This window comes from Jaculus jaculus, chromosome 6, assembly GCF_020740685.1.
Source record: "Jaculus jaculus isolate mJacJac1 chromosome 6, mJacJac1.mat.Y.cur, whole genome shotgun sequence".
In the NCBI taxonomy this organism is placed as follows: Eukaryota; Metazoa; Chordata; class Mammalia; order Rodentia; family Dipodidae; genus Jaculus; species Jaculus jaculus.
This window is the reverse complement of record NC_059107.1, coordinates 80,869,416-80,896,439: the sequence shown is the minus strand read 5'-3', so window position 1 is coordinate 80,896,439 and position 27,024 is coordinate 80,869,416. Positions and strand designations below refer to the sequence as shown.

Sequence of the window (27,024 nt, the reverse complement as noted above, 5' to 3'; positions counted from 1 at the left end):
CTAATAAAAGAGCTAAGAAAGACTCTAGACATTTGGAAATTGAAACAAGGTGCTTTAAGTTACCTAGGAATCAAGGGAAAGTCAGAAAGAAAACTGTAAACTAATCTTAAATTTAAGGTAATGTAAGATACATCAGAATTTGTGAAATCCAGCTACAGTATATATCTAACTTTAAATGATAATGCAGAGAAGAAACTAAACATAAAATCCTAATATCTTTCATGCTAGAAGCTTAAACAATAAGGACAAATTGAACTGAAAGCAAACAGTGAATGAAATTATAATAAAGCAGAATTCAGTGTAATATAAAGACAGTATAGGTGATTCCTTGAAAAGATTAATGAAATTAAGTGTTCATAACTCATTAAAACAATTTAAGAAAATGAAACCCTATATTAACTTGAGGAATAAATTAGGCCACGCCAGTCCTGTGGACATTGTAAGGATAATGAGGGACTACTTTGAAAATTTTATGAAATATTAACAATTTGAAGTGGGTATGTATTTGGATAATCAGTTTACCAAAAGGATACATAGGCAGGCCCCTCATCCGCTAAGACATCTCGCCAGCCCGAGATACTGGTTTTAAATGTTCTTCACTGAGTTACAGGATGTGTATATTTCCTTACAACTCATGAAAATGACCCATTCTGTTTTAATAACTTTTATTTTATATTGTATTTATTTATTTGAGAGATAGAAAAAAAAGAGGCAAGGGGAGAGAGAATGGGCATGCCAGGGCCACTAGCCACTGTAAACAAACACCAGACGCATTCGCCACCTTGTACATCTCACTTCCCAGGGTACTGGAAAGTTGAATCTAGGTCCTGTGGCTTCATAGGCAAGCATTACTGCTAAGCTATCTCCCTTGAATTAATAACTTTATACTCCCCAAAGTAATAAGAACCTTTATTGGTTCCCTTCACAGTATCCCTTTCCCACACTGAGAAGTGTGTAATTGTTATCTCTGGCCTTGAACTTACTATGTAGTTGAGGCCTGGCTTTGAACTCCAGATATTTCTGTCTCTACTTCCAAGTGTTGCGATTACAGATTGGTGCTACCTTTTCTTGGCTCTATCAGGAAAGTTGTTTAACAGTTTCTACTGTTCTTAATTGAAATAAGTCCTCTGATCCCTATCCTTTAACACCTTGTCAATCTTTGGATATCTCTCTCTCTCCGTCTTAATATCTTTCTGAGTAGTGTATGTCTTCTTTTTAGAAACTGCTGTGAATTTGGTATCTGAAAAAAAAATCACCAAAAAAAAAACCCATAAATCAAAAGTTCTTTAAACCAGTGCTTACCTGTTTCCTATGCTACAGTAATGCCTTTAGGAAAATCTAGTTTCATAAAGATAGGTGTTGAGTGAATAATATGCTGTTGAGTACCTGTGGTTTTGCTGTTGTCATTTTGCAGTCCCTAGCCAGATGGGCATTGCTGTGTGCCACCCTCTGCTACGGACGACAATTGAGAGAGGGATCTGTTGCCTGCTTTCTGTTGTTGCCACTTAGCAATTACTGCAGGGAAGTGACTGAATAACACTTTCAAAAAGAGCCTTAGAATTCTTTAAACATGAATCTTTAATGCTATTTTTGAGTTCAGAATTAATTACCAAGGAGGTAGGTATTGAATACTTATTACAGCTTGACTCTCAGTAAAATGATTATAGGAGCCAGGCTGCCTAAGTTGGTGGTTTTACCACCTCCAGCTGTGTACCATCTTTGTGGTTCATTTCTTAATGTCTACAAAGTGGGATCAATAATGGTAGCCACCCCTTGAAGTTGTTGTTAAGCTAATAGGTGATAATAGATCTAGAGTCCTTTGAACAGTGCTTGATACATAGTGACTAGTACTATGTATTAGCAGTTACAACTGCTGTTGATGTTAAGTGTCCCATGCCCTACATGCAAGTAGTCTTTCTTGTATTGGGACTACAAAGAATAAGTATATACATGCTGATTATATAAGTATACATGCTGATTATCTGTGCTCCTGGTTCATAGAATGAGGTTTTCCTTATGAGCTGCACAGTTCTGCATCTTATATGGCCATGTGTTCCTGTCTGAGGTTCTGTTGATGGACAGTGTGATTCCTTTGAAGAGTGACTATAGTAGTTGATTCTGTGAGGCACCTGTCTGGTTCTGTGATGGTAGCAGCATCAGACCGCTCAGCTGAGCCACTGTGGGGTGGTCAGGAGCCTAAGTGTGTAGGACCTATGATTTACACAGCGTCAGTTCTGGGAACTGGAAAGTAAATTTAATCTGAGACAGGGGCATTGTTCTCGTTTACTGACAGTAGAAACCATAGCTTCCCTGTAAAGAGCCTGATCCTTCCTTTTCTTGTTGGTGCTGCCACCTGTGCCTAAAAACAGCCCTCATGCTGATTTTCAGGCTAGCAAATTTTAAAAGCTCTCTTGCAGTGAGTGGCTGTGAAGCTGAAGAGGTTTCTGAAGGGCTCAGGACTCTTGGAAGTTCCTGTTTCTGTTTGATCTGGCCTGCTTCCCTTTGTCAGCCCAATGTGCTGCCTTTCTGCTAGAAGACAAAGGGCTTTTCCTTGAGCTGTGGGTCTTGAGTGCTTGTTCTGTTTTACCAACGGGTTTAAAAACATTTAGATCTGTGGTTCTTGGCCCAACTGCACATTAACACCACCTGCAGAGCTTTTAATAAAATAATATCCCCTGGGCATGGAGCCCAGACCAATTAATCACAATCCCAAGATGAAGGTGGAGCCTGGACACTGGTGTGTTTAAAAGCCTCCAAGAGATTCACATGTGAAGCCAGGATTTAGAACCCTTGATTTAGCTTATGATCATGAGCTCTCCTATATCAGTAGGGACTGCCTGCACTAGTTTACCACAGCACTCCTTATCATTCACTTGATTCCTGATTTCCTTGAACTTGGAAGAATGCTTCTCTCTAATACTGCATAGCTTAGTTTGCAGAGCTCTGTTACTTTATAATTATGATGAATTTTTCATCAGTGCCACAGCAGAGCAATCTCTTATTTATCCTGTCTGCCAGTGTGCGGATCAACAAAAGACTGATTTTCTCTCCAAGTGAGAAATTGGTTCTACCAGCCAACATTTGGATGGGTGGCATATCCAGAAGAGATGCTATGTGGTATTGATGCATGGAGAGGCATCCCAGGTAGGAGAAATATTTTGACTGAGCATGCTCATTGCTCAGGACTGAGAGAACGCTCCTAGCAATCCTATGACATAAATACTGTTTTTAGGGATAAAATAATCTATGGCTAGTGTGTCTGGATATAAACTGCATTAGTCAGCTCTCAGATAGTATAACAAAATACCTGAGATAATCAACTTTAAAGAAAAGTTGTTGGAGCTGGAGAGATGGGTTAGTGGTGAGGGTGCTTGCCTGTGAAGCCTAAGGACCCAGATTTGATTGCCTGAATATCCAAATAAGCCAGATGCACAAGGAGGTGCAAGTGTCTATAGCTTGTTTGCATTAGCTGGAGGGCCTGGTACATCTATTCTCTCTCAGTCTGCCCTCAAATAAATAAAATATTAAACATAGAGACTTACACTTTTGGAGGTTTCAGTTCATGTGTGGTCAGTGGGCTTGCTGTTTTGGGGTATCATGTTGGGGGCATGTGATGAAGATGCTGCTAAATTCATGGCAGCTGGGAAGTATAGAGAAGATAGGAAAGGGCTGAGGCCCCCATCTCCTTTAGGAGCATAGCCCCAGGACTTCACTTTTCACCCCTTAAAAGTTCTCCAGTAGCATAGCATCACAGGCTGAGGACAAAGGCTTGAATACATAAACTTTGGCGGGGGCAGGTAACAAAATGATAACATGGAGTAAGGTCTAGTTCTGTTCTTGCCCGTGAACACCATAGTTCTCCACCCATCGTATGCTGGGTTTCCATGGAGCCATGACATTTTCTCATATCAAAATATTTTATCAGCCAGGCATGGTGGCACACGCCTTTAATCCCAGCACTCGGGAGGCAGAGGTAGGAGGATCGCTGTGAGTTCAAGGCCACTACAGAGTGAATACCAGGTCAGCCTGAGATAGAGTGAGACCCTATCTTGAAAAACAAAAACTAACCAACAACAAAATAAACAACAAAAAAATATTTTATCAGTGAAGGTAATTAAAATTTATTAAATAAACTCCCTTAGTTTGCTTTTGAAAAAGAAGTATTTGGTATTTGGTATCAGTACATTCTTTTTCTTTATTTTCTGGACTAGTCTATGGAAGCATATTGGCAGTAGGGTGCAAATTCATTCTTTTTTTTTTTTTTTTCTTTTAACCTTAGTGTAGGGCATTGGGTTGTGAATTCCAGACATGACTCTTGGGATTTCTGGTTTCAAAGGGCTGGAGATCTGAAATATTCTAACTCCTTACTTACAAAGCACAGGCTATGCTTTTATTTTTCTTTTTGCTTTTGTTGACTTTCCCTTTTCTTCTCTTCCCTTTTAAATTTAAAAAGCATGTCACCACTGAGTTTAATAGTAAGTAGTATAGTACACAATATTGTGTGAACATTTGGGGGCCTGAAAATGATGCATTTTCTATATTCATTTAAGTGATTTAGTTTTGAAGTATGTTTTATTATGCTTTAATCTTAATCTTTGGTATTTCCAAAACAAGAATATGTAGAAAATTAGTTTCCTTCTGTTTGGGTAATCTGATTATTTCCTAATCCATTGTATACAATACCTACCTTTGAAAACTCAGGTCTTAAAGAATTGGCAGCATAAAATAACCCTTTCTTTTTGTTTTGTTTTTCATTTGTTGTTGGTTCATGGTGCTAAGGAATCAAACCCAGGGCCTTATTCATGCAAGAGTCTTTTAAACTTTTTAAGATAGGACAGAATTCTTATTTATAGCAATAAAATGTTCATTTAAAGCAGATACTTTATTATGCAGGTTAACAACTTAAGAGGTCAGAAGTATCTATTGATGTAAGTTGACCTCTCTGGTTCTTATCTGAAGACCCTTCCTGAGAGAAGATCTAATCATATCTAGTGTAACAACTGGTCTGGTTGAAAGGGTTTATTATGCAAGTAAGTTTATAGAATTCAGACTTCTTGCATAAGTATATGAGTTTGAGGCATGGCTTTTTTCTGTGTACTTTAGGTTCATAGCTCTTATGTTCTTTCATAAAACATTTACTAGGTGCCTACTCTTTGCAGAGTGCTTCATTAGGTACTGTGCCAGTGGATGACACAGGTACATAATTCACTCTGACCCAAGACACAGTGACAACAGTTGAGAGTGAGAAGGATTATTAAATTGAGACTAAAAAAATCTGTTCTATATGAGCAAGAAGGAGTGACTAAGTGTTGGTTTAGCCATCACAATATAAGCATTAAAGTATCAAACACTGATTCCATTACTCACTCATAAATACTTGGTTCATTTTCTGACTGTTAGTTTCTCTGATTCTACCTATAGGTATAGTGTGCAATTTGCAGAAAGTGGTATTCTTTTTTTTCAAAAAGTGTGGGGGGGGGAGGGGTGTGGGTACACTAGGACTTCTTGTAGTTGCAAAGAGTAGACACTTTAACCACTCTTTTACATATCTAGGTAGCTGGAGAGTTGAACTTGGGCTTGCAGGCTTTGCAAGCAAGCACCTGTAACTGCTGAGCCATTCTCCTAGCCCTGTAGGTGATATTCATAATACCCATATGATAATTGGATTTTTTCTTTTATTATTTTTAGAATTAAAACCAAGTTGCCAGGAATGTGGACTTATGCCTTGAGTTATATCTCTGGAGCCTTCAAGGCTTTGAAAAGTATATTAGTCAGGGATCTTTTTCACTGGCTTGAAGGTATCTGTAAAGGCTCCTTGTGAAGATGAGATGAATCTTTTGACCTTGTCTTTATGGAGCTGTCTTGGGGAATACTCGTGGAATTTGTATCAACAGGAGACATACAGGTGTTCTGTGTTCCTAGCAGTTTCATTTTCAGAGACAAAGCAGCATGAAATATCCCTTGTGTAATATTTAGATAAACATAAAATAAAAGGATATCTGATTAATTCAGCACAAAACACTATTGTGATCAACAAAACCACACAGTTCTATGGTGAATATATCAGTACCAGTTGACCAAATTTTACAATAAATGTGAATTTTTCATTGTAGGTACATGTTGGGACTTGCAGCAATTCCAGCAGTTATACAATTTTTTGGCTTTCTCTTTTTGCCTGAAAGTCCTCGATGGCTTATTCAAAAAGGACAGACTCAGAAGGCCCGTAGAATTTTGTCTCAGATGCGTGGCAATCAGACAATTGATGAGGAGTATGACAGCATTAGAAACAGCATTGAGGAGGAGGAGAAGGAAGTCGGCGCAGGTATGTAGACTTTATATTTAATGGAATTGGAAACTACGTGGTAGTTTTATTTAAAATTATATTCTTTTTTTTTTTTTTTTTTGAGTCAGAGTCTAGCCCTGACCTGGAATTTACTCTGTATTTTCAGGGTGGCCTCAAACTCACAGTGATCCTACTACCTCTGCCTCCCAAGTGCTGAGATTAAAGGTGTGTGCCACCATACCCAGCATTAGAAATTATGTTCTTTTAATATTATTTAGCACAACTAAATTTTATAATGGTTTCATGAATGCAAATGAATCAAAATAAGTATATTTAACTTTAAAAATAATAATTGGGCCTGGAAAGATGGCTCAGCAGGTAAGTTTGCTTCCTGTGTAAGCATGAGGGCCTGAATGACCCTGAGATCCCCTGAGTTTGAGTTTCAACAACCCACACAGATAGCTGTGTGTTGTCACTCATGTCTGAAGCCTGGATAATTGCTGAGGCTCACAGACTACCGGTTCCAGAATCATTAAAGAGACTCCTCTGCATCAGTACATACACACATGCATACACTACACATACCATGCATACACACAGACACACACACACTGCATACAACATGTACACATTCATCCACTACATATACCATACGTACACTACCACACATAACACATATACACATATGCACCAAAATCAATATATGTATTTGAAATACACTTTTCAGCTATAAATATTAGCATGGCTAATTCATGTTTCTCAAGTCTGAGTGTGAAATGCCTTGGGCTTTCCTATTGTTTCTACATTAATTGACATCTCAAGAAGTATCATTGTATGTTCTTCATTCCTGGTAACAGACACACCCTTCAAAGGGGTTGTTATTTGTCAAATACAAGTATTAGAAGATGTGTCCACTCACTTACTCTGACCATTTCCAGTACAGTTGAATGTTACTTTCTTCTTGCAATAACAAAATGTGCTGTTGCAGAAGCCATTGGAATACTCATGTGTGGTGTGACTTAACTTTATGTTTCTAGCACAATAGCCAGATAATATTATAATCAAACCCCAACTAATTGTGTGTCCCATTTGGGAAAAGGTTGTCTTATTTTTAATATTTTATTTTTATTTATTTGACTGAGAAAGGGAGAGAGAGAGAGAGAGAGAGACAGACAGACAGACAGAATGGGTACACCAGGGATTCCAGCCACTGCAAATAAATTCCAGACTGGTGCACCCCCTTGTGCATCTGGCTAATGTGGGTCCTGAGGAATAGAACCTGGATCCTTTGGCTTTGCAGGCAAATGCCTTAACCATTAAGCCATCCCTCCAGCCCAAAAGGTTGATTTTAAATACTTGACAAACATGTACGATGTGTCTGGCCATGTTGGTATTTCTAGAAGAACACTTTAGCACAAAGATCACAAGTCTTTGTCTTTACAAAGTAGTTTCTCTTTTAAAATATTATTTATTTGAGAGAGAATGGGTGCACAAGGGCATCCAGCCAGTGCAGATGAACTCCAGATTCATGTACCGCTTTGAGCCAGGTTAATTGGAGGGGTGAGTTTTGATTGTGACTGTACAGTATACCAAATTTGCAGACCCTTTGGTAGAATCTGGCTATGCTATACTTCTTCATCCCAGGATGTTGCCTAAACTTCATTTAGTAGAGACATGGTGATTATCATCAAAGTACAAAATAATATCAGTTATCAGTCACATCATTTTTTTTGCATCTCTTATGTTTTGTTTTCCTAGTTTGTTTTCAATTGCATTTGTGTGTACATAGTCATGAATTATATATACAACAGGGACAGAAGCCTGAGATAGATCTAAGAAATTACTTCATTAAATTTAGAAACTAACATACATTTTCATTCTCTGTAAGGTAACTTTTTAACACTTAAAGTGCATTTTCTTCAGTACCGATAGTGCTTTCTCAGTGGATGTATATGCCTTGTCAATATGCCTGTGCACCTCTAAGTTTGCTAAATAGAAACTTGAAGATTTGAAGTTTGTTACTGGGATAAATGTGTTCATGGAGGTTATTAAAAATAGGGTATACTGGTGTTACTAGAAATGATTAGGAATCTCACAATTTACTAGGGTGTATGAGAGTCTTTGAGTATTAGTTTATTAGTTAATAATTTTCCTTTATAGCATGGAAAATAAAATCAACGAACAAGAGACAAGATTCTCTGGAAGGCAGTCTTGAAGAATGTGGTAGTTACCTTCTTGTTTCTAGGATAAAGCACCTGGCAAAACATAGTTAATAGGAGGAAAGTGTTTTATTTTGGCTTACAGTCTTGAGGGGAAACTTCACAATGTCAGGGAAACATGATACCAGCAGAGGGTGGATATCACTTCTAACACAGCAGGTGGGAAACAGCACCAGGAGAGTGAGCCAAACTCTGTCAAGAAGGTGCTGACTGTAACATGCCTCAGACCACCCCCAACAACACACCTCCCCAAATTGCCATTAACTGGGGAACCAAGCATTCAGAACACATGAGTTGGGGGGGGGCATATGATTTTAACCACCACAGGGAAGAATATTACAATATTATGAGAATTGTGTGTTCATATGCTGTCTGTCACCATGCTTGATAGGCTTGGGTGACCTCTTCAGTTTTATTTCCGATACCAGAGAATCAGATGTGCATTCCTGTGAGCTGAGGAGATGCCCCAGCAGACAAGATCACTTGCTGTGTAAACATGAAGACTTGAGTTTGATCCCTAACATCCATGTAAATAGCCAGTAAATGCTTTTACTGATAGCCTGACAGCAAGCTCCAGGGGAATGGTGACAGACATGGTGATAAATCAAAACCTGTCAAAGCAGAAATCCAGAGGCTACAAAGAACTCAACACTAAATCAGTCTGCCAACAGGCTTGCCATGGCTCAGGGAACATTGCAGAAAAAAGGATAGAAAGATTGTAAGAGCCACAGAGGTATAGGAATACCTGGAGGCACAGTCCCACCCTTACCCACAAGGACATGACCTCATAGTGAATACCCCACTGAGGAGGTCCCCCAGGGTAATGGGAATTGGGGTGAGGGGATAAAAGAATATATCAAGACCCCCCCCCAAAAAAAAAACCCAAAAAAGAACTGCAAAGGTGTGGCTTAAAAATCTCTTTACCCTGCCCAGTTTGGAATGAGGGCCCAGGAGTTTTTGCCAGGGATGGTCTGGTTTCAGCCAGTGCTGAGTTAATGTGTTCTTTTGTGTTAAGACCCTGGGGGTTAGATTTTAGGAGGCACAAAACCTGTTGAGGACATTCAGAAGGGAAAGGAAGGGCAGGGTAGACAATAAGCTGCTATGTTAAACAAAATCAATAAAAAGCCAGGCATGACCACACATGTCTATAACCCAAGCACCGAGATAGGACAGTTGCTAGAGTTATCTGGTATAACTGAAAAATAAGGATCTCCAGGTTCAGTGAGACTCTGCCTCTGTGAAATAAGCAGAAGAGCGACAGAGGAAGACACCAGATGTCTTCCTCTGACCTCTGAATGCGCATGTACAAGGCATGTGCACACACACACGTGCACGCACACACACACACACACACACATGCATACATGCACACACACATTAAAACAAAAGGTGTATTTCTGGGACAGAGTTGACAAGAGAGGCAGCCACAGAGTCTTGCTGCAGGAACTGCTTAGCTTAGAGCCTGTTGGCTTATGGAGAGTCTCAGAAAAGGCTCCCATCTTTGCCACCCTACTCTTCATGTGGACTGAGGTAGTGGGTAGCAAGACAGAGTCTTGGAGGGAGCAAGGAATACAAGCAAGGAGTTTTCTCTCTGTAGAAACATGCAAATGATGGTGGGTATACCCTCGCAGAAATCCAGGGGAAGCCCCAGAAGTATAGGGAAATGATAATTAAGATAGTTTCAGGGTTTATTTTTGGAGGGGAGGGTGCAGCAGGCAGGGAGGCAGGAAAGCCAGCCACTGCAGATCTTGGGGCAATGGTGAAAGCTGTTTCCGAGTTCATTAGATTCACTTTCAGTACAGGTTCAGTCTGTAGTACTGTGAATGTTTATGTGCTGTTCCTCTTTTTGCAGTTAAGATTGCCTATATCACCTGGATCATAAAGACTTGTAAAATACACTTACTGAGTAAAAAGTATGAGTCAGAAAAACTATATTGCCTTTTGGTCACTGCAATATTAAATAGATACATAAGTAGATAAATAACTATATCAAATACATCTTTGCCTTGCTGAGTTTAGAAGCCACAGGTTCTCATGTATTATTTAAGCACTACACTGAACTTTATGACCAGCCATAAGAACCTAACATAAGGCATATAGGAGAAGTTTTATCCCTAGGCACGATCCATTTCGGGTTGAAAATTGATGGAGGTCCACCTGTTGGTGATACCTGTTGCAGGGAATTCAGATTACTGATGCTGCTATTGCATAACTTACAACATTCCACAAGCTATATCGGGTTGCTTCAGTTTTTGAGCCTGTGAGTTCACTACGTTGGTTTAATGTTGGGTTGCTTCATTTTATGAGCCTGTGAGTTCACTACGTTGGTTGAATGTTGGCTCTGTGTTTTACCTTTGATGAGGAATTTAATCTCTAACCCAATAAGGAAGAGTATTGTAGGGAAAACATTTTTCAGGATCCCTGCCACTAATGAATTCATCGTTATGGCATGGCTTGATTTGCCTGCAGCTGTTAGGGTGGTGCTTGCACACTAGTGACAGATGTATTTCTTTGTTCCTCCAGGAATTCTGTAGATTCTTCATCAGACTTTCTGACAAGTCATCTTCTTTTCCAGTGAATTGATATTGCATATGGCCATTTTAGCAAGACACATTTTGTAGAATGGTCAGGAAGGAAGGGCAGGTACCTTGTTTTGACAGAAATTCTTCTGTTTTGTCCTTTGAAATCCAATTCTGAATAGTGACATAGCAGGCAAATGTGCATCTGCTGCCTTGAGTGGAAAGCAGTTCTTTCTCCCAATATTTTTCATAGGTTGCATACATGTCATTTTTCTAGCTGAAAATAAAATCCATGTTGACGAATTGTTTTTAGCAAGATGGCCCACAACTTTCTGCATATTGGTAAAGATCACATCTCTATATCTAATGTTCTCAAGAGTGCTGCATAATTTTCCAAATTGTCAAAGTGTGTAGCTGTTACCCAGACTTCACATGGGAGAAGTGACAGAATGGAAAATCAAGTATCACACCTTTCTGTTTTCCTTCCCTGTGCTAAGAACCTTATAGCAAACCAAAGAGGCATTAAGCAGTGTATTCAATTGGTAGTAAAATTTACTTTCTTAGGCATTATGACTTATTTGAAAGAAACTTTCATTCAGGAGGACTTTAAATAAATATTGCTATAGGCTTTCTCAACCTCAGAGGTCTTTCAAAATCTCAAGCTGAATTGGAATAGATTTTGGATTTTACATTAAAATACCATTGACTCCTGTCACATGGGGATGAAGAAAGGCATGGAGATTTTCCACTAGGCATACTCTGAGGACAAGAAAACATTTTTCACATCACTTGTAGGCTGTGAAGCCATTTTCTTCATTTATATTGAAAATCCAGGTGATCTCCGTAAGTACATAGGTAATCTTTAAAGGCTGTGTGTTTGTATTCTTGATAAGAGGCACATAAATCCTCATAATAAAAGTCTGTGTTGAAAGAACTTTATGTCAGAGATTTTTCTCCCCAACCAATTTTGAGGTTTATTATTGCTTTTAAATGCTCTGTATTTGGGGGCTGAAGGGATGGCTCAGTGGTTAAAGGTGCATGCTTGCAAAGCTTGGAAGCCTGGGTTCAATTCACCAGTTCCCACATAGAGCACAATGTTGCACATGCATCTGGAATTTGTTTGCAATGGCAAGTGGCCCTGGTGTTCCCATTCTCCCTTCCCATTTTTCTCTCTTCCCTCAGTGTCTTTCTTGTTCTTTCTCTCTCCCCCTTTCTCTGACTGCAAATAAATAAATATATTAATGCATATATTCAATGCAGTTTAATGGGTGAGAAAAATCCCTTCAGGGTCACCCATTTCAGTTTGACATTAAACCCATCATTCAGTATAGGTAACAGTCTGCTTTGTAAATGAAACAATGTTCTGGAGATTTTCCCCAAGATAACACAAACTGCTGTGTCTTTTAAAGGTTATCTAGTTCTGGAGGTTAAAGGACCATCCAAGAAAAAAACTCAATATTTTCACCTCCAGGACAGAGAAGGAACATAAGCCAGTTTTTAGTTTGGGGGCATGGTGGTGGTCGTCAATGGGCTCTAGAAATCAGACACTTCATGTCCTATCTGAAGTAACTGGACTGTTGTCCAATGTCAGCTTTTCTGAAATGTTTCTCAAAAAGGTGGCCCACATTTCCAGCAGAATTTTCTTCCTGACTGATTTTTCAACATACTTTCTTGAAAATGATTCCAACTACACATTTCTTAGAATAAAATACCTTCAAAATTCTTTTCTAAAAGAGGATTGAATCTAATAACAATTCTTTCTTTTTTTCATTTTTCTCAGTTTTTAACTAATTCTTTTAAAAATATTTTGTTTATTTATGGGGGGGGGGGGGGAAATGGGCATGCCTAAAACTCTAGCTACTGCAAACAAACTCCAGATGCATGCACCGCCTTGTACATCCAGCTTTTGTGGGTACTGGGGAATCAAACCTGGATCCCTAGGCTTCACAGTGCCTTAACTACTAATCCATCTTTCCAGCCCAGTTAATTTTTTAACATAAATTTTAATATACCCCTTCTCCCCTTGTTCCCATTTCCCTGCAGGCCCTCTTCAGTAGGGTTAGTGGTATTCACTATGGGCTAATTAAAGCCTCTTTCTCTGGGGTGAGCTGTGTTTCAGGGTGTTTCTATAGGCCCTGTGGCTCCTACAGTCTACCTTCCCCCTCTTCTGTAACAGTCCCTGAGCCTTAGCAGGTGTGCTATCTGTTAGTATTGACTTCTCTGAAGCATCTGTATTTCTGTTATGATGTGTTTTAGTCCACCACAGTGTTTGTTGCTGCTTTCCTGGGGGCGGATGTTGGGCTAGCATTGGTAGCAATACTCATGTTGTTGCTTTCTCCCCAATTTCTTTTGGACCCCGGTAGATATGTTGGGTGGCACATCTCATTGGGAGTAGTCAGCTGTCTTTTCTCGTGTTGATGGAACTTGAATCTCCCCAGTATTATGTCATCATAAAATAAAACAAATTGTCTGATGAGGGTGAGAGAGCTGCTTTGATTAATGGGGATATGCCTAGGAGCTTGTGAGACATCTTGACTTGTACAGGGAACATATGGGCTTCTCTCTGGCTAATGTGATTTTTCTGACCACGGGGTGCTGAATTGGTTCCCTGTACCAGCTATGAGTTCTCTCCCACTGGGCAGGCCTCATGCACAATCAGAGAGCAATTGGTTACCCACATAGTCTGTGTGACACTATTGCACAAGTGCATAATTCTTTTTTTTATTTTTATTTTTAAAATTTATTTATTTACTTATTTGAGAGCGACAGACACAGAGAGAAAGACAGATAGAGGGAGAGAGAGAATGGGCGCGCCAGGGCTTCCAGCCTCTGCAAACAAACTCCAGACATGTGGGCCCCCTTGTGCATCTGGCTAACGTGGGACCTGGGGAACCGAGCCTCAAACCGGGGTCCTTAGGCTTCACAGGCAAGCACTTAACCGCTAAGCCATCTCTCCAGCCCACAAGTGCATAATTCTTGTCTGGCTGGTGGATTGCATGGCTTGCGGGGTCTCCTGCTTATTCATACTGTTGGTTACCATTGTCACCCAGTAGCTCCCGTAGCACTTTCCAGCACCATGAGGGTTTGCCAGGTGAGGACTGGCTTTCTTCTCATTTCCCACATTGTCTCTCAGCATTCTGAGATGGCAGCCTGTGGTGTCTTCAGCAAAAGGGTCTTACCTTTTAGCTCTGTCAGGTATCCAAGTGCAAAGGCCTGTGTGATAGTTTGAATGCATATCCTCCAGTAGATTCAGGTGTTTTATTAAAACTTATAACTTGGATTTCCAGCCACCTGGCTGAAGGAGATGTCAATGTGGGCAGATCCTGTGGTCCACCCCTAAGGTTGATTCCCTATGGGAATCAAAATGGACTTGATTCCCAGCCCAAAGGTATGCAGAGCAGACTGAGCTCTCCCTGAGTCCCTGTTGTTTTGCTGTCCAATTGTACTTGCTTGTGGTGCTGGCTGGTGGAGGTTTCTCTCTGCTTGGATCTGTGAAAGGGGGGCCAGTCTCTTCTGCCATTATGGAACTTCCCCAGGGATCTATAAGCTTCAAATAAATTCCTTCCTCTCATAAACTGTGTCTAGTTTGTAGGTTCATCCTAGCAATGTGGAGCTGACTACAACAGGCTGAATTATTTTAGAGGATCACATAGATCACCCTGGCCAACTAACTGCTTGCAATGGGGGTTACCCCATATCTGGCCCAGGGATCCACAAGCCAGAGCCCATGGCTTAAGGGTTAAGGTTTCTCCACCATCTACTGGGCATTTCAGTCTTGTCCACCCAAACCCTTACTTGGGAGTTCTATCTCATATCTGGTTTCCAGGAGGAAGATTCCTATTGTGCTGACTGCTTTGGTCTTTGGTTTTGTGTTGTTCCCCTCTCCACTTTACCTTTCCCTAATCCCCCCTCCACAGTCCCATCCCAATAGACTTTCCCTCTACTTGTTTGTCTGAAATCCTCTTCTTTCTTTCCTCCCTGGTTCCTCTTTCAACTAGTCTCATTCTAATTACGTGCCCATAGTCTTAATGCTCATTCCCCTTTATGCTTCTCTTCTGCTGGTTCAGTTTAGGAGCCACACATCAGAGAAAATATGTGATGTTTCTCTTTCTTAGTCTCATGACCTCACTTTGGATGATATTGTCCAAAACCATCCATTTTCCTGCAAATTTCATTGTGCCTTTTTTTTCTTTACTGCTGAATAGATTTCCATTGTATAAATGCATCACATCTTCATAAAGGTATGATAGACTCCAAGTGTTGTCAAAGTCAGCTTTGTTTCTTCACATACTTTTTAAAATTTATTTTGAAATATGGCCTTGATACCACCATTCCTATCAAAGCAATTTATATGCAAAATCAGAGACCTATAGTATTATCTTAATATTCATTATTCCTTTTTCAATAATAACTGGATTAAATCTGGTAGTAACACTACTGTTTACAGAATGTACATTTCTATTTCTTGTTTGGTTGGTTGGTTTAAAAATCTATTTTATTTATTTTACTATTTGAGAGAGAAAGAGAAAGACACACACACACACACACACACACACACACACATATGGAGAGAGAGAGAAAGAGAGAGAATAGGCATGCCAGAGCCTCTTGCCATTGCAAACAAATTCCAGACACATGTGCCACCTTATGCATCTGGCTTATGTGGGTACTAGGGAATGAAACCTTGGTCCTTAGGCTTTGCAGGCAAGCACATTAACAGCTAAGCCATCTCTTCAACCCTAGTTTTTTTGTTTGTTTGTTTTTTTAAGCAGGGTCTCACGAGAGCCCAGGCTGTCCTGGAACTCATAGCAATCCTCCTAACATGGCCTTGGGATTAAAGGCGGGTACCACCATACCTGGCATGATGCCCTTTTCTGTAAATATTGCACATGTATATTTCTCTGTCTCTTATTCTTTGAAAGTAAAGAAAGCAAGCTGGAAAGATGGCTTGGCAGTTAAGGTGCTTGCCCACAAAGCCTAAGGACCCAGATTTGATTCCTTAGTATCCATGTAAGCCAGATACGCATGGTGGCACATGCATCTGGAGTTCATTTGCAGTGGTTAGAGGCCCTGGTACACCATTTTCTCTTTCTTCCTGCCTCCCTCAAGTAAATAAATGAATAAATAATTTTTAAAATTTTTTTGTTTATTTTTATTTATTTACTTGAGAGTGACAGGCAGAGAGAAAGAGGCAGATAGAGAGAGAGAATGGGCACGCCAGGGCCTCCAGCCCCTGCAAATGAATTCCAGACGCGTGCACCCCCTTGTGCATCTGGCTAACGTGGGTCCTGGGGAATCAAGCCTCGAACCGGGGTCCTTAGGTTTCACAGGCAATCGCTTAACCGCTAAGCCATCTCTCCAGCCCAAATAAAATATTTTTATAAAATAAAGAAAAACTATCTCAAATAAATAAATAAAAAATTAAAAAAAAATAAAATAAAGAAAAACTAAATAATAATAGAGATTATGTCCCAAACCACACTGAAAAAATGGAGGACTGGGAAAAGAAAGAGGCAAGATTTCTTCCTGCCTCTCAGATTTGTTTCTCTAGCTTCCCCTCCAGTGGCGCTGTATTTTCTACCACGTTATCCTCTGTAGTTAGGAGGAAAAACCTGAAAGTAAAGAATTGAGGTGCAAGCCGCGTGTGGTGGGCCCACACCTGTAATCCCAGCACTCCAGAGGCAGAAGTGGGAGGATTGCCATGAGTTCAAGGCCACTCTGAGACTACAAAATGAATTCCAGGTCCGCCTGAGCTAGAGTAAGACCCTACTTCAAAAAATCAAAACAAAAGCCAGGCATGGTGGCGCATGTCTTTAATCCCAGCATTCAGGAGGAAGAGGTAGGAGGATTGCCATGAGTTTGAGGCCACCCTGAGACTCCATAGTGAATTCCAGGTCAGCCTGGGCTAGAGTGATACCCTACCTCGAACCCCCCCAAAAAAGTCAAAACAAACAGAAAAAGGTGAGGTGCAGCTGAATCCACAGAGGAACTGGGGGGATGAGCAAGAGTGCTGCTTCCATAGAACCTGCTATTCAGCACCAGGGTGAAGGAGACAGACCCTCAGAATACTCAATACCTACCAAAGTAGAGAACCAGAGTCTCCTAAGAGCTCATCATTGAAGTAGACTTAAAGTCACCTACCACGGCTCAAGGAATTTTGTGGAAGAGGGGGTGGAAAGATTGTAAGAGTCACAGGTTGAGACATCATACCCAGAGGTATCCACCTCAAAATAGTAACTGACTGCTTCTCCCACAATGCATAATCCACAATCCCATGAGGGAAAATGGTATGCTAGGGCCTCTAGCCACTGCAAATGAACTCCAGATTCATGTGCCACCATGTGTATCTGGCTTACATGGGTCCTAAGGAATTGAACCAGGGTCCTTAGGCTTTGCGGGCAAGCACCTTAACTGCCAAACTATCTTTCCAGCTTTCTTTACCTGCAACCCCACTGAGGAGGGTCCCCAGTGGAATGGGGGCAGGGATGAGGGAAAAGAGGGTACCAACACATGATATATACATAAAATATGTTGTTAATAATGTAAAATATTAAAAATGAAGTTAGGTGAAGCAGCTTAGGATGTGTCACATCTGCTCTAGGATGGCCCCTATTGTAAAGGAAGGAATGCACACTGCTACCACATAGAGAAACAAGGCAGTACCCTTTCATATGAGTGATGAGTTCCTTCTACCTTGAAAGAGTACATCTATCTGCTTCCTCTTCTCTGCTCTTTCTCTTACTGGCTGGTTTAGGTCTCTGGTGTTTGTCCTCTTTGCCTATTGTTGCAGTCGGGTTTGCATTGCTGGTAGAAATCACCCAACCAAGAGTGGCTTATGGGAAAAGAGGTTTATTTTGGCTTATAGGCTCAAGAGGAAGCTCCACGGTGACAGGGGAAAACAATAGCATGAGCAGAGGGTGGATATCACCGCCTGGCCCCCATAAGGTGGGCAACAGGAACAGAAGAGTGTGCCATACACTGGCATGGGGAAACTGGCTACAATACCCATAAGCCTGCCCCCAACAATACACTCCATCCAGGAGGCATTAATTCCCAAATCTCCATCAGTTGGGAACCTAGCATTGAGAACACCTAAGTTTATGGGGGACACCTGAATCAAACCACTACACCTACCCCAGTGTCTTCATCTGTTTTCCTTGGTTCTGGAATCTTTCTTTCTGTCCAGTTTCTCACATGTACTTCAGAGTGTCCAAATAAACACACAGAAGTGCCAGGTGTGGCTGCACATGCCTTTAATCCCATCACTCAGGAAGCAGAGGTAGGAGGATCACCATGACTTTGAGGCCACCCTGAGCCTGCATAGTAAATTCCAGATCAACTTGAGCTAGAGTGAGACCCTCCCTTGAAGAAATAAACAAAACAAAAGAACCAACAACAACAACAACAAAAACACACAGACAGGATCATGTCTCCCTCCTTTTGAGAAGCTTATCTGTGAACTTGTTAAATGTCATTCCATTCACAGTTTGCTTTTGACATTCCAGGCTTGTTTCAGACCAGAAGAAGCCACTTTCTGGTTCTCCTAGGGGAAGAAGTGATGTGGGAGGATCTGAAGGTGGGATGGGGTCAGGGCACACCATCAGATGTTTCAGAGTGCCAGAGCTTCACTGTTAAGTCCAGTCAGTGAGGCCTGAAAAAAATGATTATTTTAATTCACAAGAGAAACTACATTAAATTTGAGAAATAATAACATAGCACTTTCCTCTGCATTGAAGATTTTTTAAAATATTTTTTTAAATATTCTATTTATTTTTATTTGAGAACAACAGACAAAGAGAAAAAGAGGCAGAGAAAGAGAGGGAGAGATATTGGGAGAATGAATGGGCACACCAGGGCCTCCAGCCACTGCAAAAAAAACTCCAGATGCATGCACCACCTTGTGCATCTGGCTTAGTTGGGTCCTAGGGAATCGAGCCTCCAACCGAGGTCCTTAGGCTTCACAAGCAAGCATTTAACTGCTAAGCCATCTCTCCAGCCTGGCACTGAAGATTTTTTTAAAATAAAACTCCAGTTAAATATACTTTTATAATCTTTTTTACAGAGCTGAAAGAGACATGCTTAAGTGTTTCTTCCTACTTAGATATGCATTATTTTCATTGTGTTAACCAAGAGTAGGAAGTCTACAAATTAGGAAGAGTCATGTTTTATCAGAAGAAATAGCTAACAAGAAGGATTAGTAGTAATGTTTTAGTTGTGCTACTAATATAATAGTGTTGGGACTACTCTTTTTGCTGGTCTATTGAGGTATGGCTTTGATGCTTTATTCTAGGTGACAGCAGATCTTCTCTGTAGGGCCGACATGATATGTGCTTGGCCATGTGTTCTCTGTTTAACTCTTTTATTGACAACTTCAATAAATATAAACAATATTCTATTATCATAATCATCTCCCACCACCTTCCCATTTCCTCTTTCCAAGTCTCCCCTCCATTGAATCCCTTCTTCTTTCCAACTAGTCTCTCCTCGATTTTGTTGTCATCATTTTTTTTCCTTCCAATTATGCAGGTCATGTGTGGGTAATGTCAGCCACTGTGAGGTCATAGAAGTCAAGGGCACAGCATTGTTAGCATTCTTTCCTTTCCTTTGGCTCTTAAATTCCATCTGCCATCTCTCCTGCAATGGTCCCTGAGCCCTGGAGGGTGTGATAGAGATGTATCATTTAGTACTGAACATTCTACTGTCACTTCTCAGAACTTTGAGTTTTGAGTCACCCCACTGGTCACCATCATCTGAAACAGAAGCTTCTCTAACAAAAAGTGAGAATAGTAATATGTGGACATAAGCATTTAGAAAGCAGTTTCGTGGGCATAATATATCCATTAGCTACAAAACAGAAGTAGTTTCCCCATCGGACTTTTGACTTCCTAAGCCATAGGCTTTTGATTAGGTTTTTTGGTACCAAGCAGGAATTCTCTCTCATGGAGTTGGTCTCAAGTCCAATCAGAAGACCATATGTGTCTCTCCCTCCCTTCCCCCCCCCCCTCATATTTCAAGGTAGGGTGTCATGATAGCCCAGGCTAGCCTGGAATTCACTATGTAGTCTCAGGGTGGCCTTGAATTCACAGTGATCCTCCTACCTCTGCCTCCTAAGTGCTGGCATTAAACTCCTCTCTGCTGTCACAGCACAACAGTAGATATAGACAATGTGTAAAAGGAAAAGTGTGTTTTGCCTAATAAAACAGAGTAGTTATTTTGTACCTGTTAATGTCTTATTTATAAAAACAAGTACTTAGGCAGATTTGGCCTATTGGATATAGTTTTCTGATATTAAATGTTTCTTCTTTTTTCCTCAGGTTTCTTTTAGGTTTCAGTGGAATACTTGTAAATTGAAGCCTCTTTTTTTCTGATACTGACTTGAGAGTGTGTCTCTTTCAGCCTTATGCAGATAATGTAGTTGATGGCTGTGTGTGAGTGTGGCTGGTTTGTAACCACAGGACAATCTGTAAGATAGTATTGAAGGGGAGCCTCTGGATAGGGGAAGTGATTGGCATTTAGGTGATTCTCACTTGGAGCACATTGCTTTCTTGAACACTGGGCCCAGCCACATGTGATGAGGCTTTTACTTGCATGAACATATATTAGTCAGGACACTTTGAGATTATGTTCAAGAAATCAGATTATCTTAAATCTAAGGGGTTATAATGATTTAGCTTATATGAGAAGAGGATATGGCTTAACTTGTATAAGTGCAAAGTTTTATTCTGATGCGAAATATATCAGATCTGTGTGTGTGTGTGTGTGTGTGTGTGTATGTGTGTAAATATTCTGGTTTAATTCTCAGTGTGGCTTTTCCCTATGCTGGCAGTGGTAACTTTCAGCATGCCTCGCTCTACTACTTAGCAATACTGATGGTCTTACAAGGGTCCCCTTCAAGTAGCTACTACAAAAATGTCAGAGTTCAGGTCTGTGTGACTTCTTTTCATCACTGTGACAGCATATCTTGCAAGCAACTTGTGGGGAGAGAGTTCATTTTGGCTCAGGATTTCAGTCTAACGTAATGGGCAGGCATGGCAGTGCTGTTGGCAGTCAGGAGCATTGTTCTTGATGGAGCTTCCTCTGTTCTTGGAGGACTAGGACACAGAAAGCAGAACCAGAAGCAGCAGCAGGATTTAAGCCTCAAAGGCTTCTCTTTCTCCTCCCCATGACTGACCTATGCCAGCCCGGGCCCCAAAAGCTCTTCAAACAGTGCCATCTGCTGGGGTCCAGGCATCCAAACACTTGAATCTGTGGGAACCACTTCAAGCTCTTAGTGGATGTATGATTCATGTGTCCATGCCTGAGCCACTGTGACCAGGGTCACTGCCTTTAGTAATTTTCATTCCAGCTGCCAACTAATGGGGGAGACATCTATCTCCAAACAGATGTTGACAAGTACAAACAAACAGGACGATTTAAAAAATAGATTTGAAAAAACTTATATACAAGTATGTTTGCCTGTAGTTTGCTCTAAGGGTAAGTTGGTGTCCACCAGCCTGCCTTCGCAATGGAGTCAGAAGCTACTCAGTGGTGCTGCCAGATTTATAAGCACTGACAGGATCTTGGTGTGGAAGACTCTCTGTGATAGGAGATTCCAAGGATCTCTGTGTGGGTGACTTGCTGTGATAGGGGATTATAAGGGTCTAGGAGCAACTTTTCAGAAAGGTGCATCCTTCAAAATCAGAATCATCATTCTTATTAAAGAAAAACAAAGGTAGAGTGTACATTATAGGAAGAAGAAAGCATTTCAATCATCATTCTTGAAGAGTGTTAATATTATATTTGAATGTATAAATATCTAAAATATGAAAAAACTGGTGTATGGAAGTTGAGGAGCTAAACTTAAAGGTGTTTTTTTAAATTTTGTTTTAATTTTTATTAGTTATGTACACAGTATATACAGTCTTGTTGGTAACACCATTAGCTTCCTCCCTGTCCTCTAGTTGGGGAATATGGGTTGTGCATTGTGGGGCTAGCCATCAGTTATGGGTAAAAGGCAATGTCTCTGTGCATAATGACTCAATATGTGACTCCAACATTCTTTCTGCCCCCTCTTCTGCAAATTTCCCTGAGCCATGTAGGTTCATTTTAGGTCTGCTTCAGTGTTGAGGTCTTGGGAGCCTCTGTGTCTGGATATCTGGTTTAATAGGAGTTGAATATTCTCTGTGTCTATCTCCTTCACCCTTGTGCTGGTACCAGGTTCACTAAGGAAGAAGTACTCTTGCTTATTTCCCCAATACTCTTAGTTTCAGCTGGGGCCCTTTTGGGGTGTGATGAGCTGTATCTCTCCTTAGAGTCTGCATCCATCTGAAAAAGAGAAGCAAATTCTCCAACAGAGTGAAGTTAGCACCAGATAAATGGGATAACCTTTGTTTTATTAGAGAGAATTTAAAAGGTATAGGCCCTCTTGTAACTCAAGATTGATGGGAGCTTGATAATGGAGAGCTGGATCATTTTTGTATATGCTCCTGACTTGATTACAAGCTCCAGCTCTGGGTTCCATTCCACTGAGCAGGATCAGTTAGCCAAATCAAGAGCAGTTGGTTTTCCACCATGGCTGTTTGCCACTATTACACTTGTGTGAGCATCACATCAGATGGTTTGCTGCTGAGTAGCTTTGACCACGAATTGCTTGGACAGATGTTGGTCATTTTCTTCCAGTTGCTCATGTATCACTGTATTCTGGCACTAGATAAGCTAACTGTCTGGGGACTGACATTTTTTTTTATTAATTATGTATATAGTGTGTATACAGCCATGATGGTACCATTGTTAGCCTTCTCCCCATTGTCCCCCCCCCCATGAGGATTTTGGGGTTAGCCATCAGTTATGGGGGAGAGGCAATGTCTTTGTGCATAATGACCCAACATGTGGCTCTAACATTCTTTCCACCCCCTCTTTGGTGAATTTCCCTGAGCCATATTGGGTTCATTTTAGGTTTGTTTCAGTAATGAGGTCTTGGGAGTCTCTGTGTCTCTGGATATCTGGTTTGGTAGGAGTAGAGTGTTTTTCTATGTTTATCTCCTTCACCCTTGTGCTGATACCAGGTTCACTGAGAAAGCAGTTCTTGTTCATTTCCCCACTAACTCTATGGCTTCAGAGCCATGGTGCCATGGTGTGGTGCAAAGGGCTGATTTTTCTCCTCAGGTTCTGCATCCATCTGAAAAAGAGAAGCAAGTTTCTAATGAAGAGTGAGGTCAAGGCAAGATACATGGACACCCATTCTTATTTTAGAGAGGATTTAATAGGTGTGGGCCCTCTTATAGCCCACAATTAGTAGGAGATTTATATTGGAGAGTGGGCTTGTTTTTGGATATGGTTCTGACTTGTTTTCCCATTCCAGGTATGGGTTCTGTTCCATCAAGTGGATCTGTTAGCCAAATCAAGAGCAGTTGGTTTCCCACCACAGCTGTGTGCCACTATTGCACTTGTGTGAGCATCACATCAGGTTGATTGCTGCTGAGTAGCTTAGACCACAAGTTGCTTAGACATATGTTGGTCATTTTTCCCCAGTTGCTCATGTAACACCTTCTGGCACTAGACAAGCCAACTGTCTGGTGATTGACTCTTCCATTTTCCAGCCAGGTTGCCCCATGTTCCGTCCCAACAGCATATGGTGTCTTTGGCCCCAGGGTCTTACCATTAACCTTTGGTGGGTCATCAAGTGCTCAGACAGAATTCTGTCTTCTTTTGGGAAACCTTGTAGGTCTCCCTGATCAATAGCTCATTGTGGATGTTACCCTCATGCTGGTACTGGGAGTTATAGGTCAGTACCAAGGGAGAAGGAAGAAAAATATAGGTAATATAAAACACAGAGAGAGAAACAGGAAAAGATTGAGGATAGTTTTTGTTTATTTTTATTTATTTGAGAGTGACAGACAGAGAGAGAAAGGCAAATAGAGAGAGAAGGAATGGACCAGAGCCTCCATCCACTGCAAATGATCTCCAGACGCGTGTGCCCCTTGTGCATCTGGCTAATGTGGGTTCTGGGGAATCTAGCCTTGAACCAGGGTCCTTAGGCTTCATAGGCAAGCACTTAACTGCTATGGCATCTCTCCAGGCCCTGAGGTTAGTCTTTATCATACACTCTTCAGGCCCCTGTGATTCAGGTATTCTCTCTAAGCAACGGATGAAGGTTCAACATTTTAGTATGTCTTTCAGGATGTAGGATTTTATGGTACCATTTCCATTTGGGTGTAGTTTTTTGTGCTCTCCTATCCTTATCCACCCCTCCTGCCCCACCATCCCTATTGTCTAGTCCTTGCAATGTTTATTAGGTATGACAGCATCATGGGCAGTTTCAAGTTAGGAGCCACAGAAAGATGGTTTCTGAAGTGTGTTGAAGTGCTCCTTTTTTTTTTTTTTTTTTAAAAAAAAGCACATTGTAGTTCCAGCTCATGTGCTAACTAGCTATTACTTGAATAGTTTGACATAAACTTTGGGGATTAGGTATCTCCATTCATAAATTTAGAGATTAGAAGCGTCACACTGTGGCATAGCATTGGGATCGTTTTTTTTAGTGTCTGCTCCTTTTATCCTCCTGTCCTTTACAGGCACTTGTGCAGTCCGCTTCCAGGGTGGGTGCCAGGCTATGCACATCTCTGAAACTCCTAGTCTCAGCTCTTAAAACAGACTCTAAATATTTGTGTTTGGCTTTAAAAGAGATAGTTTATAGGTTAGTTTTACTATTTAAAGAGTTATATATTTGATGATGTATTTAAAAGATTTAGGACCCAGCACTCAGGAGGCAGAGGTAGGAGGATTGCTGAGAGTCCGAGTCCACCCTGAGACTACATAGTAAATTCCAGGTCAGCCTGGGCTAAAGTGAACCCCTACCTCCAAAAACAAACAAACAAACAAAAAAAAGATTTAGGAATAATTAGCTTTTCTCTAAATATAATGTTTTAATGATAGAGAAGTATAAAATTTACACAGTAAAAAACATTATAACATTGTTGAAATTTAAGAATTAAATGAATAGAGAAACCCCCCTGTTGTCAGTTCAGAAGGCTTGAATCTTGTTAAGATAGCAGTACCTCCCAAGTAACCTGTATTTTCTATAAAATCCTTATCAGAATTAGATTCATTTTTCACAATTAACAGAGTGAACTTAAATTTCATGATATAGACAAAAGACTCAGTATAAAAAATGGAAAGAACTGAAGTAGGCATTTTTCATAGAACATAAATGGTCAACAAATTCATGAAAAGATTTCCAACATTGTTTCACATTAAGGAAATGAAAACCAAAACCATATTGAGATACCATTTGTATGGATATAATTTAACCCATGGAAAATTAAAAGAAAAAAAGTTTAGGGCTTGGGGTGTGGCACAGTTGAGAGATTGCTTGCCTAGCAGACAGAAAATCCTGAGCGACTCTCAAGAGCTGTATAATTCAGGTATGGTGGCACACACATCTGTAATCCCAGTTGTCAGGATGTTGGAGTTGGGGAAAACTGAATTTCAACATTTTCCTAGCCAGTTTGAGGCCAACTTGGAATACATGAGTCTTTTATAAAAAAAAAAAAAAAAAAAAAAAAACAAAAAAAAAAAAAAAAAAAGGAAGAAGAAGAAGGAAGAAAAAAAAGTGTTACTGAGAATTTAGAGAAGGTGGAACCTGCATACAGGGCTGAGGTGCAAACAGGCTGGTGAGGGGGACATCTTGATAGTTCCGTATGGGTGGTGGTTTGATCCAGTTGGCCCCCATAAACTTACGTGTTCTAAATGCTAGGTCCCCAGCCGGTAGCAATTTGGGAATTGGAGACTCCTGGAGGCAGTGTACTGTTGGGGTGGGTTTATGGGTGTTATAGCCAGCTTCCCTTTGCCAGTGTTTGGCACACTCTCCTTGCTGCTGTTGTCCACCTGATATTGGCCAGGAGATGATGTCCAGCCTGTGCAAATACCACATTTTCCCCTACCATCATGGCTTCTCCTTGAGTCCGAATGCCAAAATAAACCTTTTCTTCCCACAAGTTGCTTTGGTCAGGTGCTTTCCACAGCAACATGAAGCTGACTGCAGCAGAAGGTAGACAGCAACTCAACACTTCCCCATTCCACTTCTAGAGTCATCCTTGGAGAATCAGGAGTGTCCACAAAAAACCTGCACGTGCCTATTCAGAGAAGCATTACACATAGTTAAAAGATGAAAATATCCCAATACCCATTATCTAAAGAGATAAGTAAATAGAATGTGGTATATCAATGCAATGAACAGTCAACAGAAAATTGAAAATCCTGATATGTACTGCCTGATGGGTGAACCTAGTAAAGGATTCTGTTGACATCTGTCAGCTCTGGGGGAAGTGTCTCTGGTGAGTGGGCATAAGCACCTACTGCACATTTCTGTTTGTGGTTTGTCCAGTAATACAGACATTGAAACAACTGTATTATTGAAGTTCATGAGTGAAAATATTCCTAGTTATTCCAAGTGTAAAATTCTAGCTCCCCCTAGTGTGGTTCCCTTTTATCCCATATTATGATTACAATTTTTTTTTTTTTTAAAGAACTAATTTGTTGGTTCTCAGGCTTGAGCCCAGGGCCTCACACATGCTAGGCAAGGGCTATACTACTGAGTACACCTCCACTTCCAAAATGTGACTTTTTTTAAAAAATTTTTTTTAGCGACAGACACAAAGAGAAAGACAGATAGAGGGAGAGAGAGAGAATGGGCGCGCCAGGGCTTCCAGCCTCTGCAAACGAACTCCAGACGCGTGCGCCCCCTTGTGCATCTGGCTAAGGTGGGACCTGGGGAACCGAGCCTCGCACCGGGGTCCATAGGCTTCACAGGCGAGCGCTTAACCGCTAAGCCATCTCTCCAGCCCAAAAATGTGACTTTTAATGAGCTTTCTTGATGGTACAAATCTGGGGAAATAGCAAGATAGACCATATTTTTACAATCAGTGCTTGTTGTAGGTTAGCCTTTTCTATGGAGAAATTGGCTTTTTATGGTAAAGTTATTATATCTGTTCTGTTTGTTTTATGGTTTGAAGTTAGATAAATGTTA

The 27,024-nt window shown here is 40.7% G+C and overlaps 1 protein-coding gene across 1 annotated transcript in view; it reads left to right on the top strand.

Annotated features, from left to right (window-relative positions):
* Slc2a13 (solute carrier family 2 member 13) overlaps nucleotides 1-27,024 on the top strand; it is a 379,307-nt gene that overhangs the window by 77,853 nt on the left and 274,430 nt on the right. Inside the window, exon 3 of the mRNA XM_004662155.2 lies at nucleotides 6,114-6,322. Coding sequence (XP_004662212.2) covers nucleotides 6,114-6,322 — 209 coding nt within the window. The remainder of the gene's footprint in view (nucleotides 1-6,113; nucleotides 6,323-27,024) is intronic.